Source organism: Macaca mulatta, chromosome X (genome assembly GCF_049350105.2).
Source record: "Macaca mulatta isolate MMU2019108-1 chromosome X, T2T-MMU8v2.0, whole genome shotgun sequence".
Taxonomy (NCBI): domain Eukaryota; kingdom Metazoa; phylum Chordata; class Mammalia; order Primates; family Cercopithecidae; genus Macaca; species Macaca mulatta.
Window position 1 is genome coordinate 159,356,689 of NC_133426.1, and position 18,264 is coordinate 159,374,952.

The 18,264-nt window shown below is 49.1% G+C and overlaps 1 protein-coding gene across 1 annotated transcript; it reads right to left on the minus strand.

The window, feature by feature from the left end:
• Positions 1 to 1,763: 1,763 nt before the first annotated feature.
• On the minus strand, positions 1,764 to 13,521 carry LOC144338612 (uncharacterized). The gene is made up of 4 exons (XM_077988775.1): positions 13,442 to 13,521; positions 9,405 to 9,585; positions 7,998 to 8,704; positions 1,764 to 6,371 (listed from the first exon to the last, which is right to left on the minus strand). The coding sequence occupies exons 3-4, from the start codon at positions 8,482 to 8,484 to the stop codon at positions 3,106 to 3,108; spliced, it is 3,753 nt and encodes a 1,250-aa protein (XP_077844901.1). The 5' UTR covers positions 8,485 to 8,704; positions 9,405 to 9,585; positions 13,442 to 13,521; the 3' UTR covers positions 1,764 to 3,105.
• Between the last annotated feature and the right edge of the window lie 4,743 nt (positions 13,522 to 18,264).

Below are 18,264 nucleotides of genomic sequence, written 5' to 3' on the forward strand. Positions count from 1 at the left end.
TTAGTGGGAGGAATGTTAGGTAAGACAAGCAATTTTTTTTTTTTTTTTCTTAGAGACTGGGTATTGCTCTGTCTCCCAGGCTGGAGTGCAAGGGTGCCATCATACCTCACTGCAGCCTCGACCTCCGGAACTCAAGCAATCCTCCCACCTCAGGCTCCCGAGTAGATGGGACTATAGGCATGTACCACCACACCCAGCTAGCTTTTAAATATTTATTACTGTAGAGACAGAGTCTCACTATGTTGCCCAGACTGGTCTCCAACTCCTAGACTCAAGCGATACTCCTGCTTCAGCCTCTCAATGCACTGGAATTACAGGCTTGAACAAGGCAACATCTTTTACGGCAGCTCCCTTGGACGAGGTCTTTACAGAGCCTCCATGGATAAGGGGATTGCTCCCTAATTAGAAAGGGTTAGGTGGTTGATAATGCCAGGGTGAGGGTTCAGGAGATTCTAGGTATTCAAAATTCTCATGGTCATCACACTTACAAATCTGAGGGTTCCCCTCTTTCCCCATCAGTTGCTTACTTGAATATAGAGACCTATGAATGTGGTGTGAGCCGTCTCTGTGTGTGCAGCTCTGCCAAGCAACAGTTAAGATCAGGGCCTGATGTGCAGCAGTCTGCCTTCTGACTGGAGAGGAGGAGGTCACCTTAACCTAGCGGGTCAGGGTGGGTGACAGGCTGGGCTCTGTCATCGGACACACAGGCACCTGTGATGGAGATCCAGCTCAGGGCAATCATGGAGGGGCCGCAGCATCTGCTCAGGCTGGAAAGGATCTCAGAGTCTACACATCCCTCAACCCACCCACAGGCCCCGGATGCCTTTTAGTGACCCTGATTCAAGGAGGAGGAGAATAGATGCATGTCCGAGGCGTGTCTGCCTCTCTTCAATAGATGCTCCAAGTGTCAGTGACATCCAAGAGAGACCTGGTCCCCTCCCATCACCCCAAGCCAACAGACACCTATGATCTCACATAGTTGGGTGAACCTGGGGCTCTGCTCTCAAAAACAGTCAGTTGGCCCATGACGTTGGTGAGTATTTCTCACTGACAGGAGGAAGCAGTGCATGCTTGTTACCTTAGAGATTAGGTTGTCACCTGAGTCACCACATTTCCATCTGTTTCTATGGCACCTGAAGTCCGTCTTCAGAGCAGAGCCTCCAACCACACCTCACTTGCTCTCCCGACCTAACATGAGGTCAGGAATGAATGAACGGGGTAGTAAAGCAATGTTAGAACCTACAGATAAACATGGCTCCACGAGAAAGCTGAACTCGGGTGATATGTAGGACTTGGAGACACAGTGTTGTGGAGTAACTAAAGTGTGTTGTCTCGGTGGGTGAGGTCCACACAGAGCACGGAGGTGGTCTGTTTCCAAATAATTGCCAGGGCCATGAGGATGTCACATGGACTGTCCAGGCAGTGTGTCCAGGAGTCTTGGTCACACTCAGGCAGAGTGTAGAGAGGGTTCCATTGGGCCTGATGTATACACCACTTGGAAGGCTCTCTTCTAAAATTTTGTCAGAATTTCCAAGCTATTATTGCTCTGGAAGTGTGTTTATATATTTCCTAGACACTCCACCTATGGAGTTGGACAATCTCAAGCATGACACAGCCGTAGCTCAAGGTGAGAGACACAATGGTTTTAAGGTGACTCCAAACAGCTCCTCTGCCAATGTTGCCCAAACACATGGCCATGTGAACACATAACATGGTCTCATGAGCACAGGTGACTTCCTCTAAGAACGAAAAGAGGACTCGGGTTCATGTTAAGGCCTTCACGTTTATTTTAACATCAAGTTTGAACAACAAACTGGCTTTTCCATAACATTTATCCTCAAAAACCATCTTGTTTCAAGTTAGCCTAGCAACCTGTGGCCTTCACAACTTAGGTCTGAACTGCATCTGTTTAATATTATTCTGCCAAGGGCCGGTCCCGCTTAGCAGAATGAAGGCTGCCTCTGAGACCCATTTTTCCAACTCCCAGCCCTGGCGCCTCTCCTTCTCTAGCAGCCCGGAATGGCTTACCGGCCTGCGTCTAGATTGTTGGGACCTGTTGGAGCTAGCCCGTGAATAAGTCAGAAGATGAAATTTGCTGGCTTTGAGACAAATGGCCAAGTCTTGGGGGATGCTGGATCCAGAACAAGGAGCTGGCTTTCCTCCAATTTATGGGCAGGTAGATGGGCTCCTAAGCAGTCGGGCCAGTCACATAGGTGGAGAGTAGCCAGCCTGAGAACGAGATGTCTGTAACTGCCCTCCACAGGGGACCGACAGCTAGAGGGAGAAGATCCATCACTGCCAGTTATGAAGACAGCTGGAAGCCTGTTCTAGGACACGGTTCAGCCGTTGAAAGAGGGTGTGGAATTTCAGGGAAATGCAGAGCGACAATCTTACATGAGGCTGACAAGACGCTCACTGCACACTGAGATTTCACTCATGCACATCTGGACTATGTGCAAGCCATTCGGTAACTTCATGTTTGGCCTGCAGCTTGATTTTTGAAGACATATCGGAAGGTCGTGTTAACATAGGAGAAAATGTCTCTCTCATGGGATTCAACTCTGGGGGCTACTTCTCAAAAAATAAACAAGCGTAGCAGGGAAAAGGCAGGAATTATCTGAAAAAGGAATCCGACAGTTTCTATCCACGTGTCGCCAAAAGAATGAAAAGTCTCACCGATGTTTCCATAAAAATACACATTAGGCTTTAAAAATTATTGTTGCTTAAAAGCTGATACCAGTGGCTTTTTGTGTAAAAGAATATAGGTCCTGAATGAAAGTACCAAGTCCAGTCAAAAGACATGTTGTGGAAATCAATGTTCTTGTCCTTCAAACCTATCAGGACAACTACACATCCAAAGACGTTGAGGGAAATGCAAGGGTTTGCAATCGTTTAAGAAAATAGCGCTTCACGAGTTTGCGATGAAGACATGGTGATGAATGTGCCACCACCAGACGCGAGAGATGGGCCCCAGATGAATTGTGCACATTCCCAAAGTCTCGAATATCCAGAACATACTTACACGCGTTGGGGAAGGGAGGAGGCTTTCTCATTAATTCTAGAAAGGAGGCGGCTCCCTGCAAAGGTATGGGTGCAGGGGGAGAGCTAATTAGCTTTACGGGTGGTTGCTGGTTCCCTTCTTGCCTTCTTTAAGATATTTCTGTCAAACAGCTCTTTCTCCCGGTAATGCACAGGTGGCCCTCGCAGGTACTTCTCCTCTGCTGCCTTGTAATCCAGCCCATCAAGTGCGGCGATGGCACAAATCATGGCTTCCGGGAGAAGAACTTCCAGAACAAAACTGACTTTGTCATCCCTTATCAGAGTCAGCATGGTCTTGTCAACTTGCTTGTAGATTTCTTGCAAATGCTTGGCCACGACTTCCAACTGATCGTCATCCTCCAGGTATGTTTCAACGCAGAGCACATCCCTGTGTGGGGTCAGAAACGCGGTCAGCCACCTGGACTGCTTCCTGCCTTGCAAGATGTCCAGAAGGTGGGGGTCGGCCCCCTTTCTCGTCACGATGAAGTCCACCAGCTTCTGGTTGTCTCGGTCCCGAGCGGCCCTCATCCGGTCTGGGAGGATTTTCTTGCAAGGCCTCTTCCCGCCCAGGGAGGTCTCCTCCTCCCAGTCTTCCAGGTCTCCATAATTCACCTTTGGAAAGTCAACCTGCAGGTCTCCCTCTTGGATGGCTCTCCTGATTGGGTAGCTGACGTCTGCGGCGTAATAGTCCAGGAAAGAGCCCCGGAAAGAACCCCGGACCAGTCCTTCTCTGTAGTGGGAAATCAGTGAGAAGCACCAGTTGACACTTTGCTTGTAGGTCTTCTGGGCTCTCTTGAGCAGCGTCTCTTTCTCCTTACAATCCAGGTGCTTCAGCCTTCGAAGAGGAACTTGAATGCCCCGCTTTCCATGGTGCAGGTTGGCCTCAAGCAGGAGCACCCTTGCAGTCTTGTCTGTGTTGCTGACACTCTTGACCACTGCTGGCCAAAACGGATGATCTTGAAATTTGAACCAGACCATCGTTCCCCTTTCAATGGGACATGGCTCCTGTGGAAAAGCAAGGCTGGCGGGCTGCCCATCCTGTTTACCGCCAGCCCTTTGAACCATGGTGACGGGATTAGCAAGCTTAGCGTCAGCAGGGGTCTGAGGTCCTTGAGGTCGCCTCTGAAAATCTGTACCCGGAGGTTTCCTTTTTCTATTGGCAAGCCAGAGTGAAGAAGGCAGCCTGTGCTGATGGGACCCAGAGGATGTGGCCATGCCTGCCCAGCCTGGCTTCCAGGCACCCTCTCCTGGGTCCTGAACGTACCCCGAGAAGGGAGAACATTCTGGGGAAGCAATCAGGGTTTTCTTTGGGCGGCTATCCCTTGTCTCTTCCTTCAGAGCAGGGGGCGCAGGGCTGGTGAGACCTGGCGGCCGAGATGCACCCTCCTCCGTTACTGTGGGAGGCAGGGACATAAGAGTTGAGGCCTTTGCCCTTTTCTTGCCCTTTTTCTCACAACCATGCCACGAAAGTGTCAGGGAATCCTGGCAGGCTTGGGAGCTTTGCAACACCTGTGCTTGCATTCTACCTGGAGTAGGAGCAATGGCCATGAGCACCCGTGACCTGTCCCTGCCCAGGGCACCTGGAGTCAGATCAATGGCCATGCACGCTGGTGAGCTGTCACTGCGCAGGATGCCTGGAGTAGGATCGATGGCCATATGTGCCTGTGACCTGTCACCGTGCAGGGTGCCTGGAGTAGGAGCAACGGCCGTGCGTTCTCCTGAGCCATCACCACGCAGGGTGCCTGGAGTCTGAGAAATGGCCTTGCGTTTCCGTGACCTGGTACTGCGCAGGACCCCTGGCATAGATGCAATGGCTGTGCGAAATGGTGAGCTGTCACCGCGCAGAGCGCCTGGAGTAGAAGCAATAGCCTTGTGTGCTTGAGAGCTGTCACCGTGTAGGGCGCCTGGAGTAGGAGCAATGGCCCTGCTTTCTCCTGAGCCATCACAGTGCAGGGCGCCTGAAGTAGGAGTAATGGCCTGGTGCGCTCGTGACCCGTCCACATGCAGGGAGCCTGCAGTAGGAGCAAAGGCTGTGCACGTTCGTGAGCTGTCACTGCACAGGGTGCCTGCAGTGGGAGCAATGGCCTTGCGTTTCCATGACTTGTCATCGCGCAGGACGCCTGGAGGAGGAGCAATAGCCGTTTGCACCTGAGAGCCGTCACCATGCAGGGCTCCTGCAGGAGAAGCAATGGCCCTGTGTGCTGGTGACCTGTCACCACCCAGGGTGCCTGGAGTAGGAGCAGAGGCCCTGCATGCTGGCGACCTGTCAACGTGCAGGGTGCCTGGAGTAGAAGCAATGGCCTTGCATTTCCGTGACCTGTCAGACCTGCCACCGCGCAGGGCAGCTGAAGTGGGAGCAATGGCCTTGCGTTTCCGTGACTTATCATCGCGCAGGACACCTGGAGGAGGACCAATAGCCGTTTGCACCTGGGAGCCGTCACCATGCAGGGCTCCTGGAGGAGAAGCAATGGCCGTGTGTACTGGTGACCCGTCACCATGCAGGGCGCCTGGAGAAGGAGCAGAGGCCCTGCATGCTGGCGACCTGTCAATGTACAGGGTGCCTGGAGTAGGAGCAATGGCCCTGCATGCTGGTGACCTGTCAACGTGCAGGGTGTCTGGAGTAGGAGCAATGGCCTTGCATTTCCGTGACCTGTCGGACCTGTGTCGGCGCAGGGCACCTGGAGTAGGAGCAGTGGCCTTGCATTTCCGTGATCTCTCAGACCCGCTACGGTGCAGGGCACCTGGAGTAGAAGCAATGGCCTTGTGTTTCCATGACCTGTCACCTCGCAGGGAACCTGCAGATGGGGCAATGGCCGTGCATGCTGTTGAGCTGTCACTGCGCATGGTGCCTGGAGTAGGAGCAATGGCCATGTGCGCCTGAGAGCCGTCCCCGTTCAGGGCACCTGGAGTAGAAGCAACGGCCGTGTGCACTGGTGACCTGTCACCATGCAGGGCTCCTGGAGAAGGAATAATGGACGTGCGCGCTGGTGAGCTCTTACCGTCCAGGGCGCCTGGAGTAGGAGCAATGGCTCTGCATGCTGGTGTCTTGTCAACGTGCAGGGTGTCGGGAGTAGGAGCAATGGCGTTGCGTTTCCTGTCATCTTGCAGGGCCCCTGGAGTAGGGGCAACGGCCGCGTGTGACGGCGGACTATCACTGCACATAGTGCCTGGAGTAGGAGTAATGGCCATGTGTGCTTGAGAGCCATCGTGGCCGTGCAGGGCGTCTGGAGTAGGGGCAATCCCTGTGCATTCTCCCGAGCTGTCACCATGCAGGGTGCCTGAAGAAGGAGCAATGGTCGGGCATGCTGGTGAGCTGTCACCGTGCAGGGCACCTGGAGTAGGAGCAATGGCCATATAAGTCCGTGACCTGTCACCGTGCAGGGCCCCTGGAGTAGGAGCAATAGCCCTGCGTTTCCGTGACCTGCCACCACGCAGGGCCCCGGGAGTAATAGCGATGGCCCTGCGCTTCCTTGATTTGCCACCGAGCAGGGTGCCTGGAGTAGGTGCAAGGCCCATACCCACCCGTGACCTGTCCCTGCCCAGTGAACACGGAGTAGGGGCAATGCTCCTGCATGCCCGGGGCCTTTCACTGCACAAGGTGCCTGGAGCGGGGGCAGTGGCCCTGCTCACCCCTGACCTGTCACCGGGCAGGGCTCCTGGAGTAGGACCAGTGGCCGTGCGTTTTTGCGACCTGTCACCGCACAGCGTGCCTAGAGTAGGAGCAATGGCCCTGCACGCCGGTGACCTGTCACTGTGCAGGGCACCTGCAGGAGGGGCAACGCCTGTGCCCACCCGGGACCCAACCCCGAACAGTGTGGATGGACTAGGTGCAATGGCCCCGCCTGCCCGTGACCTGTCCCTGCGCAGGTCACCTGCAGTAGGGGCAATGCCCATGCCCACCTGTGACTCATCTCCACACAGTGCACATTGAGTAGGGCCAATGGCCCTGCGCGCCCGGGACCTTTCCCTGCACAAAGTGCCCGGAGTAGGGGCAATGGCCCTGCTCGCCCCTGACCTGTCAGTGCGTAGAGCTCCGGGAGTAGGACCAGCGGCTGTGAGTTCTTGTGACCTGTCACAGCACAGGGCGCCTGGAGTAGGAGCAACGGGCCCGCACGCCAGTGACCTGTCACCACGCAGGGCATCTGCAATAGGGGCAATGCCTGTGCCCACCCGTGACCCTATCTTGCACAATGCGCATGTAGTAGGGGCAATGGCCCTGGCCCTGCGTGCTGGTGAACTGTCACCGCACAAAGCACCTGGGGTATGGGCAAGGCTGGTGTACGCCCGTGAATTTTCACCACGCAGGGTGCATGGAGTAGGAGCAATGGACGTGCGTGACCTTTCACCACGTAGGGCACCTGGAGTAGGGGCAACGCCCATGCCCACCCGTGACCTGTCCCAGCACAGTGTGCATGGAGTAGGGGCAATGGCCCTGCATGCCCATGACCTGTAACCTCACAGGGCACCTGGAGTAGGGACAATGGCCCTGCGCACCCATGACGTGTAACCTCGCAGGGCACATGGATTAGGGGCAATGCTCTTTGGCATCCGTCACCTGACACCACGCAGGGCGCCTGGAGTAGGGGCAATGGCTCTGCGTTCCTGTGACCTGCCACCACGCCTGGCACCTAAAGTAGGGGCAATGGCCCTGCTCACCTGTGACCTGTCCCCGCACAGAGAGCCTGGTTTAGGGGCAGTGGCCCTGTGCACCCGTGACCTGTCACTGCACAGGCAGCCTGGGGTAGGGGCAATGGCCCTGTGCGCCCAAGACCCGTAACCTCGCAGGGCATTTGGAGTAGGGGCAATGGCCCTGTGTGTCCGTGACCTGCCACCGCGCATGGCTCCTGGAGTAGGGACAATGGCCCTGGGAGCCCCTGACCTGTCCCCGCGCAGGGCGCCTGGAGTAGGGGCAATGGCTGTGGGCTCCTGTGACCTCTCATCCCGCAGAGCATGCTTACTCTCTGAAGGGATCGTCGGTGATCTTGGGTTTTCCCTCTTCCCAAGACTCCTCCTTAAGTCGCCTTTGCATCTCCAATCATCTTCATGAGGGACGGAACTGGCTGGTTTTTCGGGCACCTTCTGAGAAAGCTGAGAGGGCGTGGTGTTCTCTAGTTCATGTGGTTTCCTTCCTCCACCCAGATTTGTTCTCTCGTTCAGAATCTCCAGGGCCACCTGAAGGGTTCCTCTGTACCCCATCTTCTCTCTGAGTGGGGCACTGAGCTTCGTCTGTGCCGCTGCAGAGGCGGCAATGTCTTCCATTTCAGACTTACTTGGGGTCTTCACGTCTGTGCTTTTCACCTTGATTTTTTCATCTACGGCGAGGATTTGAACTTCTAGAGAAATCGCCTTTTGGGGCTTCGTTTTTGGTGAAGTCCCACGTGTACACAAAACCTTTGCTGGCCATAGGCGGCCTTTCCAAGAGCATAGGACGTACTCAGAGTCCATGATGAGCTGAGTCGTGTGTGAACAGGTAGCTGAAGGAGGTCGAGGGGTCTGCTTGTCACACCCTCTGCTACTGCAGGTCACTCCTAAACCAAGCTGCTCTGCAGAGCATCCTTTGCCTTCGGACTGCAAAGGATGTGCAGTGTGGGTGGGCTGGGTTCCTCCTCCTGAATCTCCCTGAGGCACTTGAACTCGTGTTTCCAGTGGACAATACTGCAGTATGCTGCAACGTGGTAAAGGGAGAACGGAAATGTATCAGAAAAGCATCCTTTTGTGAAACGCGAAGCACCCTGCTCAGTGAGGTTGATAAAATAAGGAAGCATGACAAGCGAGTCTTAGACCGGAGGGATCGACAGATGGTAAGTATTTGGGATCATACAGAAGGTCCCCAGGAGCTTTATTACACACCAAACCCAAGGCCTTGTGCTAATTTTAACAATTCCATATTGAGGAACACCTGCATGGGGAGGTGGGTGTCCTGGCAGGGACCCCACGTTTCTTATTAAGTATTCTGAGCCTTTGGGCTCCTTGGGCAGAAACCTGGGGAAACGCTTCATGTTTTTATTTCTAGGGTGCTAGTATGGACCTGTGCTTCCCAGGAAGCCCGAGGAGGTCTCCCACATGCAGATGCTGGGTGTTGGCACCATATCATGTGCAAGAACACAAACATGTAACCCAGAGCTGCGTGGAGCTCATCCTGGTGATTACTGGCTACCATCGGTCGTGAAGATCACTGCAGGCAGCGGTCACTGGCTGCCATCTGCACCTCTCTACCGTGGCTTTAAACTTTTGCCTCCCGACACCATCCGTGACTCTTATCCTGAAAACAAGTGTCTGTACAACTACGGGCAAGGAAAATTCCACCGTGAAATGTCGGCATGAAGTGAATGCAAGCGAATGTTTAGTAAATGGGGAAATCTTACCCAGTGTCACATGGATCGCGGCAGGTTTGGTTCTGTGAGCTGGATCTCTTGCTGCTCACACTGCAAGCACTGGTGTGCAGACCCTTCAACCCGACTCCGTGCCCCTGAAGTGCGCTGTTCTTCTGGCGACCCAGTGGCACCACGTGCAGATGCTCAGGACCTATGCACTCCTAATGTCAATCTGGAAACCCAAATACAGATAGGAAACTAAGCCAATCAAGTGATTTATCCTGTTCCCCTCCTCAACTCTCGAGTGCATGCCCTTTTCAAAAAGAACTGACATCTTCATCTCAGGCATCATGTGGATGTCATCTTTGTTTTCTTCCTTCATTTGCATCTCCAAAAATTTCCCTGTTACGCCACTTAGTGTATGCTAGTCTTTTTCTGTTTCAGAACCTTGGGAACTACTGCTTTCCTGACAGCATCCCCCTAAGACACATGGATTCCATATCAGCAGTCTTTCTCTCTGTCTCTCTCTCTCCTCTCTCTCTCTCTCTCTCTCTGCCTCTCTCTCTCTGCCTCTCTCTCTGTCTCTGTGAAATGAAATGTACTCAATGAGATTGATAAAATGAGGAAACATGACAGGTGACTCTTGTCATTTTACTGTGTTTTTCTGATTCTCAAATAACATGAAATGGGTTAGCATGGAATATGAAATGTGTAGACAGACATATGAAAGGACACCACGTCACAGAAGCTCAGTCCACATGACAATGTGCCTGCTTCCAAGGCATGGCCGATGCATCCATGTGCACACACACAACTGGAGCTCCTAACTTAAGAGCATAACTGGACACATTGTCTTGTGAATGCTCATGTTCCTACCTCATTTGTGTGAACGTCTGTACCGTGAGGCTTCCCTGATAGTTCCAAACTTTATTTAATGAAATGTCCCATATTATAGAAATGTGCACTGAAGATGCAACTCTTTTGTCAGTCCTTCACTTCCCACCTTCCACATAGAAATACTCTGCTAGCCTGTTGTTGTTTTCTATAGCCACTGTACAATATTTGGTACCGTGCAATATTGGGTATCATAGCTCATTTACATATTTTAGCTCATGCATTGTGGACTTCAAATTACAGGTTTCATGGGCCAAAAATTATTTCCCTAACAAATGCATGTGTGTGTGTCTTTGTTCACGGGCACTGGTAGATGTAATATGACATGTGTAATGATGATGAGATATACATGTTTTAGGGAAAAGTTGCACAAAACCTTTCTTAGATGAGGGTATGTGAACGTACGGGTTTAATGCCCTCTTCTTTAGATAACTCAGAGTACTGAGCTGTCAAGCACAGGTGTCACCTGTGGACCCAGAACAAAAGTGAGAAGGAAATCACCAATGACCCTGGCACTTCAATCTCCCCTTAACTGAAACTGCCAGCCCATGTCACAAAACAGGTGTGATTGGGCACCCTCAAGCCCAAGTCAATGCCTACCACATCCCCAAATGCAGTCTCTCCTCTCTTCCTCTCTCTCTCTGTCTCCACACACACACATAAGCACACACACACACACACAAGCACACACACACACACACACGTTGGAAACTCAAGGAGCCTGGCATTGATGCATAGAATCCATGCTCACTGCCTCTACACATTCCTGTAAATGTTTCTGCTTCCAGTACAAATGCTGTTTTCTTCCTCGTTTAGTTCCTTATTTTAAACATAGACAGGAAAACATCTAAAGGGATGTCTAAAATTTCTAAATAGAAAATATTGTAAGCATCACCCATCCAATCACCCAGAAATGCTTATATGAGTCCACACACTCCAGAATTTTTGTCCTGTTGATATACGTATATTTCTTTTCTTTTCTTTTTATTTATTTTTATTTATTATTATTATTATTATTTTTTGAGATGCAGTCTCATTCTGTCTCCCAGGCTGGAGTGCAGTAGCGCGAGCTTGGCTCACTGCAAGCTCCACCTCCCAGGTTCAAGCCATTCTCCTGCCTCAGCCTCCCGAGTACCTGGGACTACAGGCGCCCACCACCATGCCTGGCTAATTTTTTGTATTTTTAGTAGAGGGGGGATTTCAACATGTTAGTTAGAAATAGAGCAAGATAGCTAGATAGGTCTACATCTATCTCTGTCTAGGTTTACCTTTATCTGTCTATATTGCAGATCCAGCTGGATCATGATATGCAAATATTGATCTACTTCCGCATACCAGGATCCACGAGATACAAATGGAACATTCACTAAGCCCAACTCATTTTTGTGAATGAACCCAAGTTCTCAGAGTATTGAATGAGTAGGACAATGTGTTTAATATTTTATTTCAAAATGAAATCAAACTCTGCCTGCACAATACGACTAAGCAGATGAAAATAAAAGGAAAATGGGATAAATAGTAAGTCTACAATCTATAGCATCATAGTCCATTTTAGGTCCCTAAATAAATTATCAGTAGAGTATTTTCTAGTTTTGGTGTATAACTTTTGTTCTATTCCATTTGCTCTTTAGTTGAGGGGTGAAAGAATTGGAAGACCATGAGCTTTTATTTCTGCCATCGACAGCCATGATTTGGGGGACAATCGTTTTGGAAGCCCTCTGTTAATTCCTTTCTCAAGTGAGGGCTTCATTTACTTTTTAGGAACAAGTAAAAGAACACAGTTCCCAGCAGCTCTTCTCAAAGTGGGGTCCCTTTCCTGACGTGGTCCCCCTCCCACTGAGAAGCAGGCATCCTCCCTCCAGCACCCCTCCCTAGCATTACCAGAGCTTTGTGGAGCTCCTGTCGGCTGCTAGGTGTGTGACTTTAGACCCTCCCCAAAACAGGTATTTCCTTCAAACGATGAGCTGGCGGCATCCTTTATTACAATAAAGGCACCGTGTATTAAATGGTTTCTCTAAAGGAAGTGCATTCTTGTGTATTCCTACACCTTCCCTTTGCGCAGGTGAATTGCACATCAACTTTCAACCTATCTTTAGAGACAGGTCTCACGCTTCCCTAGGGTTTGCAGTGCACTTGTAGCACCATTGGGTGAGAATTGGTATCAGTCCAGTTTTCCTGTTATTCTGTTCACTAATTGCAAGCATGAATAGAGAATGCAGTTAGTGAACAATTGCACCGCTCTCCGACCTGGAGAGCAGAGCCTTTTGGTAGACAATAGGAACACAATGGTCCGCCCTGGTGAAGGAGCCTGTGTTTTCCGCTTCTGTCATGGAGAAGGGGCCCTCACTGATTTTCACTCAATTCACCTCCTTGTAGTTAGCAGAGCGAGACCAGGAACTTTGCCTTTTACAGAACATGGGTCTCAAGGGTCAGCCACCCAGAATGAGCATAGCATGAGTCCCGGCTTGCTCAAAGTGACGGGAGGCCTTCCAGTACTAGCCATCCTAGCTCGTCATTTGCCGGCATCAAATTTCCCTCTCCTAATGTATGCGTCCTAAGTTCTTACAACGAGGAGGCGAGTAAATTTCCATCCTGACGGGGACCTGCGACATTCCTTTAAGGTCAGAAATCCTTGGGGATCTCTGCTTTAAAGGACTGACTCTGGTGACAATGCTCTGGCTCAACACGTGTCACCTCAGGACAGTGAGTCAGGTCTAAGGATGACGCGCTACTCAATCCCCTCAGCCCCGGTTCCTCAGGAGTTGCCAACCTCCATTATGAACAGGAGGGATGAGAGCCCTGAGTAGTCAACTCAATGCCACACCCACACACACCCTCACACACACACACACATCCTCACACACACATCCTCACACACACACACCCTCACCCACACACACACATCCTCACACACACACATCCTCACACACAAACACGCGCACACACTTGCACACATACCCACACACATCCTCACACACACACATCCACACACACACACATCCACACACACACACCCAAACACACACATGTCCTCACACACACACGCACACACATACACACGTATCCACACACATCCTCACAAACACACATCCACACACCCTCACACGCTGTCACACACACACAGACATCCTCACACACACACCCTCCCCTCCCCCCCCTCCCTCCCCACTGTCACATCGATAGCAGACACCTACTAGTCTTGACGTTCCTACAGCTATTCCAGCTGTCCGCTCTGTAAATATCCTTGTGATATGTGTCTGCCGCCGGGAAAGAAACGTTTACCTTGGTTGTCATAGAAACCAGAGTGTCGTCCGGATGTTCTCCTGGATGACGACTTGCTACGGCGAGCAGGAAACGCCAATACACCCCCGAGGCTCAGGGTCGATCTGGAGCTCACTCAGTCACATCCCGCCTCATCTCACGCGGGAACCAAGAAAGGATTCGCAACATGGCTGGGAATTCTCCTTGGCCTAGGCGCTGGGGGCAGGGGAGGTGTCACAGAACGGGTCGTGGAGGGAGGCAAGTGAAGGCGTCACAGGTTTTGTTCTCTCTTGAGGCACAGGGACACAGGATCCAGGTCCGGCGAGGGGCCACCTTTCCCACCGCCAGAACACAGGAGGCCAGGTACTTTTGTGTGCCTGTAGCTTAGCTCACACCCAGAACATGCGGTATTCGGTTTTCCATTCCTGACTTAGCTCACTTAGGGTAATGGCCTGCAGTTGCATCCAAGTTGCCGCAAAAGACACGATTTTGTTCTCTTTTTTTTTAATGCCTGACTAGTATTTCACGGTGTATAAACACATTTTCTTCCTCCACTCATCGGTCGATGGGCACTTAGGTGGATGCCACATGTTGGCGATTGTGAATTGTGCTGCGATAAACATACATGTGCAGCTGCCTTTTTCACATAATGACTTCATTTCCGTTGAGCAGATACCCAGTCGTGGGGATTGCTGGATCGTATGGTGTATCGACTATTAGTTCTGCTGTCCATAGGGGTTGGACTTATTTACATTCCCACCAGCAGCATAAAAGCATTCTTTTTCACCAACACTTGCACCAACATCTATTGTTTATTGACTTTTTAATCACGGCCATTCTGGCTGGGGTAAGGTGCTGTCTCGCCCTGGTGTTCATTGGTGTTTCCTTGATGATGAGCAATGTTGAACATTTTTTCAAAAATGTCTTGGCCATTTGTATACCTTCTTTTGAGAAATGTCTGTTCACGTCATTTGCCCACGTTTTAATGGGATTGTTTGTTCTTTCTCCTTGCTGATTTTGTAGAGTTCCTTGTAGATTCTGCATATTAGTTCTTTGTAGCAAGCACATTTTGCAAATATTTTCTTCCATTCTTCAGGTTGCCTTGTTACTCTATTGATCATTTCTTTGCATATTTCTTTCGATACTTGTTTTGTTTTCAAAAACCGACTTCTTTTCATGGACCACATTTGTATGTAAACATGAATGAACTGAAGATTATTTTTAAACGAAAATTTCTTTTTAATGGTCGCTTAGATTTTCCCGGAATACTTGAACATGTATTGCCTGGGTCTAAGAATTGTTATTTTTATTTTTATTTTTATTTATTTTTTTTTTTTGAGACGGAGTCTCGCTCTGTCGCCCAGGCTGGAGTGCAGTGGCCTGATCTCAGCTCACTGCAAGCTCCGCCTCCCGGGTTTACGCCATTCTCCTGCCTCAGCCTCCCGAGTAGCTGGGACTACAGGCGCCCGCCACCTTGCCCGGCTAGTTTTTTGTATTTTTTAGTAGAGACGGGGTTTCACCGTGTTAGCCAGGATGGTCTCGATCTCCTGACCTCGTGATCCACCCGTCTCGGCCTCCCAAAGTGCTGGGATTACAGGCGTGAGCCACCGTGCCCGGCATGAATTGTTATTTTTAAAAGAAATATTTCTTGAAGTGAAACTCAGAAAACATAAAATTAGCTTTTTAAGCATACCATTTGGTGGCATAAAGTATATTCACAGTTTTGTAAAATCATCACCTCTGTCTATTTACACAACATTTGCATCAGTCCCAGGGGAAACCCTGTACCCATTAGGCAGTCACTACTGATTCCCACCTCCCTCCATTCCTGGCAGCCACTCATCCACTTTGTTATCAGATGACATGATAACTGCCTGATTTCTAAGTATTGCTAATCCTTAACATTTGCCTCTTCTGGACATTCCGTATAAATGGAATCATAGGGTACGTGAACTTTTGTGTCTGGCTTATTTCACGTAACACGGTTTCCAAGTTCATCCATGTTGTACCATGTATCAGAGCGTCATTCTTTCTTCTAGCTATGGAATATCCCATTAGGTGGATCCATCATGTTGTGTTCATCCATTTATCTGTCGGTGGTAATGTGGGATGCTCCTGTTGGGCTGTCGTCAATGGTGCTGTTATGAACATTCAGACACGTGTATTTGCTTGAATGTCCGTTTTAAATTTTTCGGCATGTATCTAGGAGTGGAATGATGGTTTCATATGTTAATTACTTTTAACCTTTTGAGGAACCACCAAACTGTTTTTCATAGTAGCCACACCATTTTACATTCCCACCAGCAGTGTATAAGGCTTGCAGTTTCTCCACATCTTAACAACAACAATTTTTGTCTTCCTTTTAAAACTAAACATCCTGGGGGGTGGTTAGCTGGTAGGATGGTGGTTTGATTTGCATTTCCCTAAGAGTAATGATGTTGAGCCTATGTTCTCTGTCCCTATACCCTTGCACATGCCTGGATCCTATTTTGGGTATTGCATGGGCCATCTTTTCCATCCTCATTCATCTGTTATACTCCTACCCATATCTCATCTCAGTATCCATCAGCAATATCTAATCTGCTGAGCACTTCTCTAAAACCAGACTCTCACCTTGATTTCTTTGAGACTATGAATGAAATAACAAAGCGTGATATTTAGGCTGTCAAATTGTCTTGACAAAGTTCTGCACCACGGGCTCCTAAAACAGTGAGAAAATGTTTTGTCGCGAGTCTAGGTAATTAGAAGGAGTAAATTGGCAGTGATCAAGGTGGAGAAGTATTAGCAATGTGCTGTTCTTAGAATTAGCACCCAGATGAGTTAGGAAACATTGATGTATCTATGGTATATAGACATCTATGGATTACTTCGTGGAGCACGTAGTGAAATCTCCAAATATTTTCAGACTAGTTTATGCCTTTTCCAGTAGTAACATGCCATTGTGACAGAGATCAAACTGAGTCAATGTTTAGCATGAATAAGTGAAATGAGAGATATTTTTTAGTAAAGTTACCATAGGAAACCACATTTTATTATATGATCTCACGAAGGGTCAGTAGTACAGCAAGGGCTCTGGTGGCCATTGCCCATTGTTCCTCACCGAACGCATTGGTGGCTTTCTATGAGGCAGTGAAATGCTGATGGTCACAAGCAAGTGAATTCAAAGGGAATGGCACACGGTAGCCTTACCTTTAACCTGTTACTTGTACAGGCAGTGGGAAAGCACGATCAGAGTGAATACAATCTTGAAGACTTTGTTTGCTAAATGTAGATGAAAGAAAGAAAATGCGTGATTAAAAACAGAAAGAAACTTGCAGAGCTGGTAGCAAACAAAGACAGGTACCAAAGTTAAATACAACTTTAGAAGATGTAAAGACAATCTATAGCTATATCTATCTGAGTCTATAGTTATGTCTTTCTCTATACCTACACCTTTATCTACCTAGAGAGAGAAAAGGCTGAAAGGAAATAATACCCCGGATTTTGGATGGAATATTATATCTGAGTGATGGAATTATGTGTCTCTTTTTAAATCAATGAGGCAGATAAAGCAGTAGCTAATTGAATAAAAAACGCAGAGATAGTGTGTCTATATACATAATAGGTACGCAGACAGCTAGATAGGTAGGCAGGAAAATAGATAACTGGATAGATAGGCATAGAGATAGATAGACGGATAGACAGAAAGATAGATGGATGGATAGATAGATACATAGATAGATACTCAGACATATTGCACAGGAGAAACAGAACTACTGGCATACTTTGTTTGACTGTGCTTTATTGCACTTTGCGGATACAGCTTGTTTTGGAAGGTTCCTAATACCCTGCTTTGAACAATCTGTGGGCACGATTTTTCACAGCATGTGCTCACCTCGTGTGTCTGTGTCACATTTTGGTAATTCTTACAGTATCTCAGATTTTCACTAGGATTATATCTGTTATGTTGATCTGTGATCAGTGATCTTTGATGTTGGTATTGTAATCACATTGCGAAGCACCCTAGAAGAAGCAAACTTAACCAACCAACATTGTGTGTGTTTTGACTGCTCCACTGACTGGCCTTTCCCCATCTCTCTCAGTCTGCTCTGGTCTCCCTACTCGCTGTGACACGACAGTATTGAAATTAGGCCAAATAATAATCCTGCGATGGCCTCTAATGGTCTGAGTGAAAGGAGGAGTTGCAGATCTCTCACTTTAAATCAAAAGTGAAAAATTATTAAGCTCAGTGAGGAAGGCATGTCGCGAGCTGAGATAGGCCCCAAACTAGGCCTCCTGCATCAAACACTTAGCCAGGTGGTGAAAGAAATGAAAAGTGCTACTCCAGCAAACACATGAATGATAAGGAAGCAAAACAGCTTTTCTGCTGATATGCAGAGAGTTTTAGTGGCTAGACCGTCAAACCAACCACCACATGCCCTTAAGCCAAGGCCTAATCCAGAGCACAGCCCTAACTTTCCTCAGTTCTCTGAGGCTGAGAGAGATGAGGAAGATGAAAAACAAACAAACAAACAAACAAACAAACAAACAAAAAAAACGTGAGTAGCTGGCAGATGTTGGTTCGTGGGGTGTAAGGAAAGAGGCCATCTCCATCACATAAAAGTGCAAGGTGGAGAATAAAATACTGATGGAGGCACTGCAGAAAGTTCTCCAGAAGATCTAGCTGAGATCATGGGTGAAGATGACTATGCTCACAACAGAATTTCCTTCTAGGATGAAACAGCCTTCTATTGGAAGAAGATACCATCTAGGACTT

What these genes read in the sequence shown, in the direction of transcription:
- LOC144338612 (XM_077988775.1), bottom strand. Translation starts at nt 8,484, where the DNA reads ATGGACTCTGAGTACGTCCTATGCTCTTGGAAAGGCCGCCTATGGCCA. An exon ending in ACCGACGATCCCTTCAGAGA is followed by an intron (nt 6,372 to 7,997) that starts GTAAGCATGCTC and finishes CTCCTACTCCAG; the next exon opens with GTGCCCTGCACGGTGACAGC.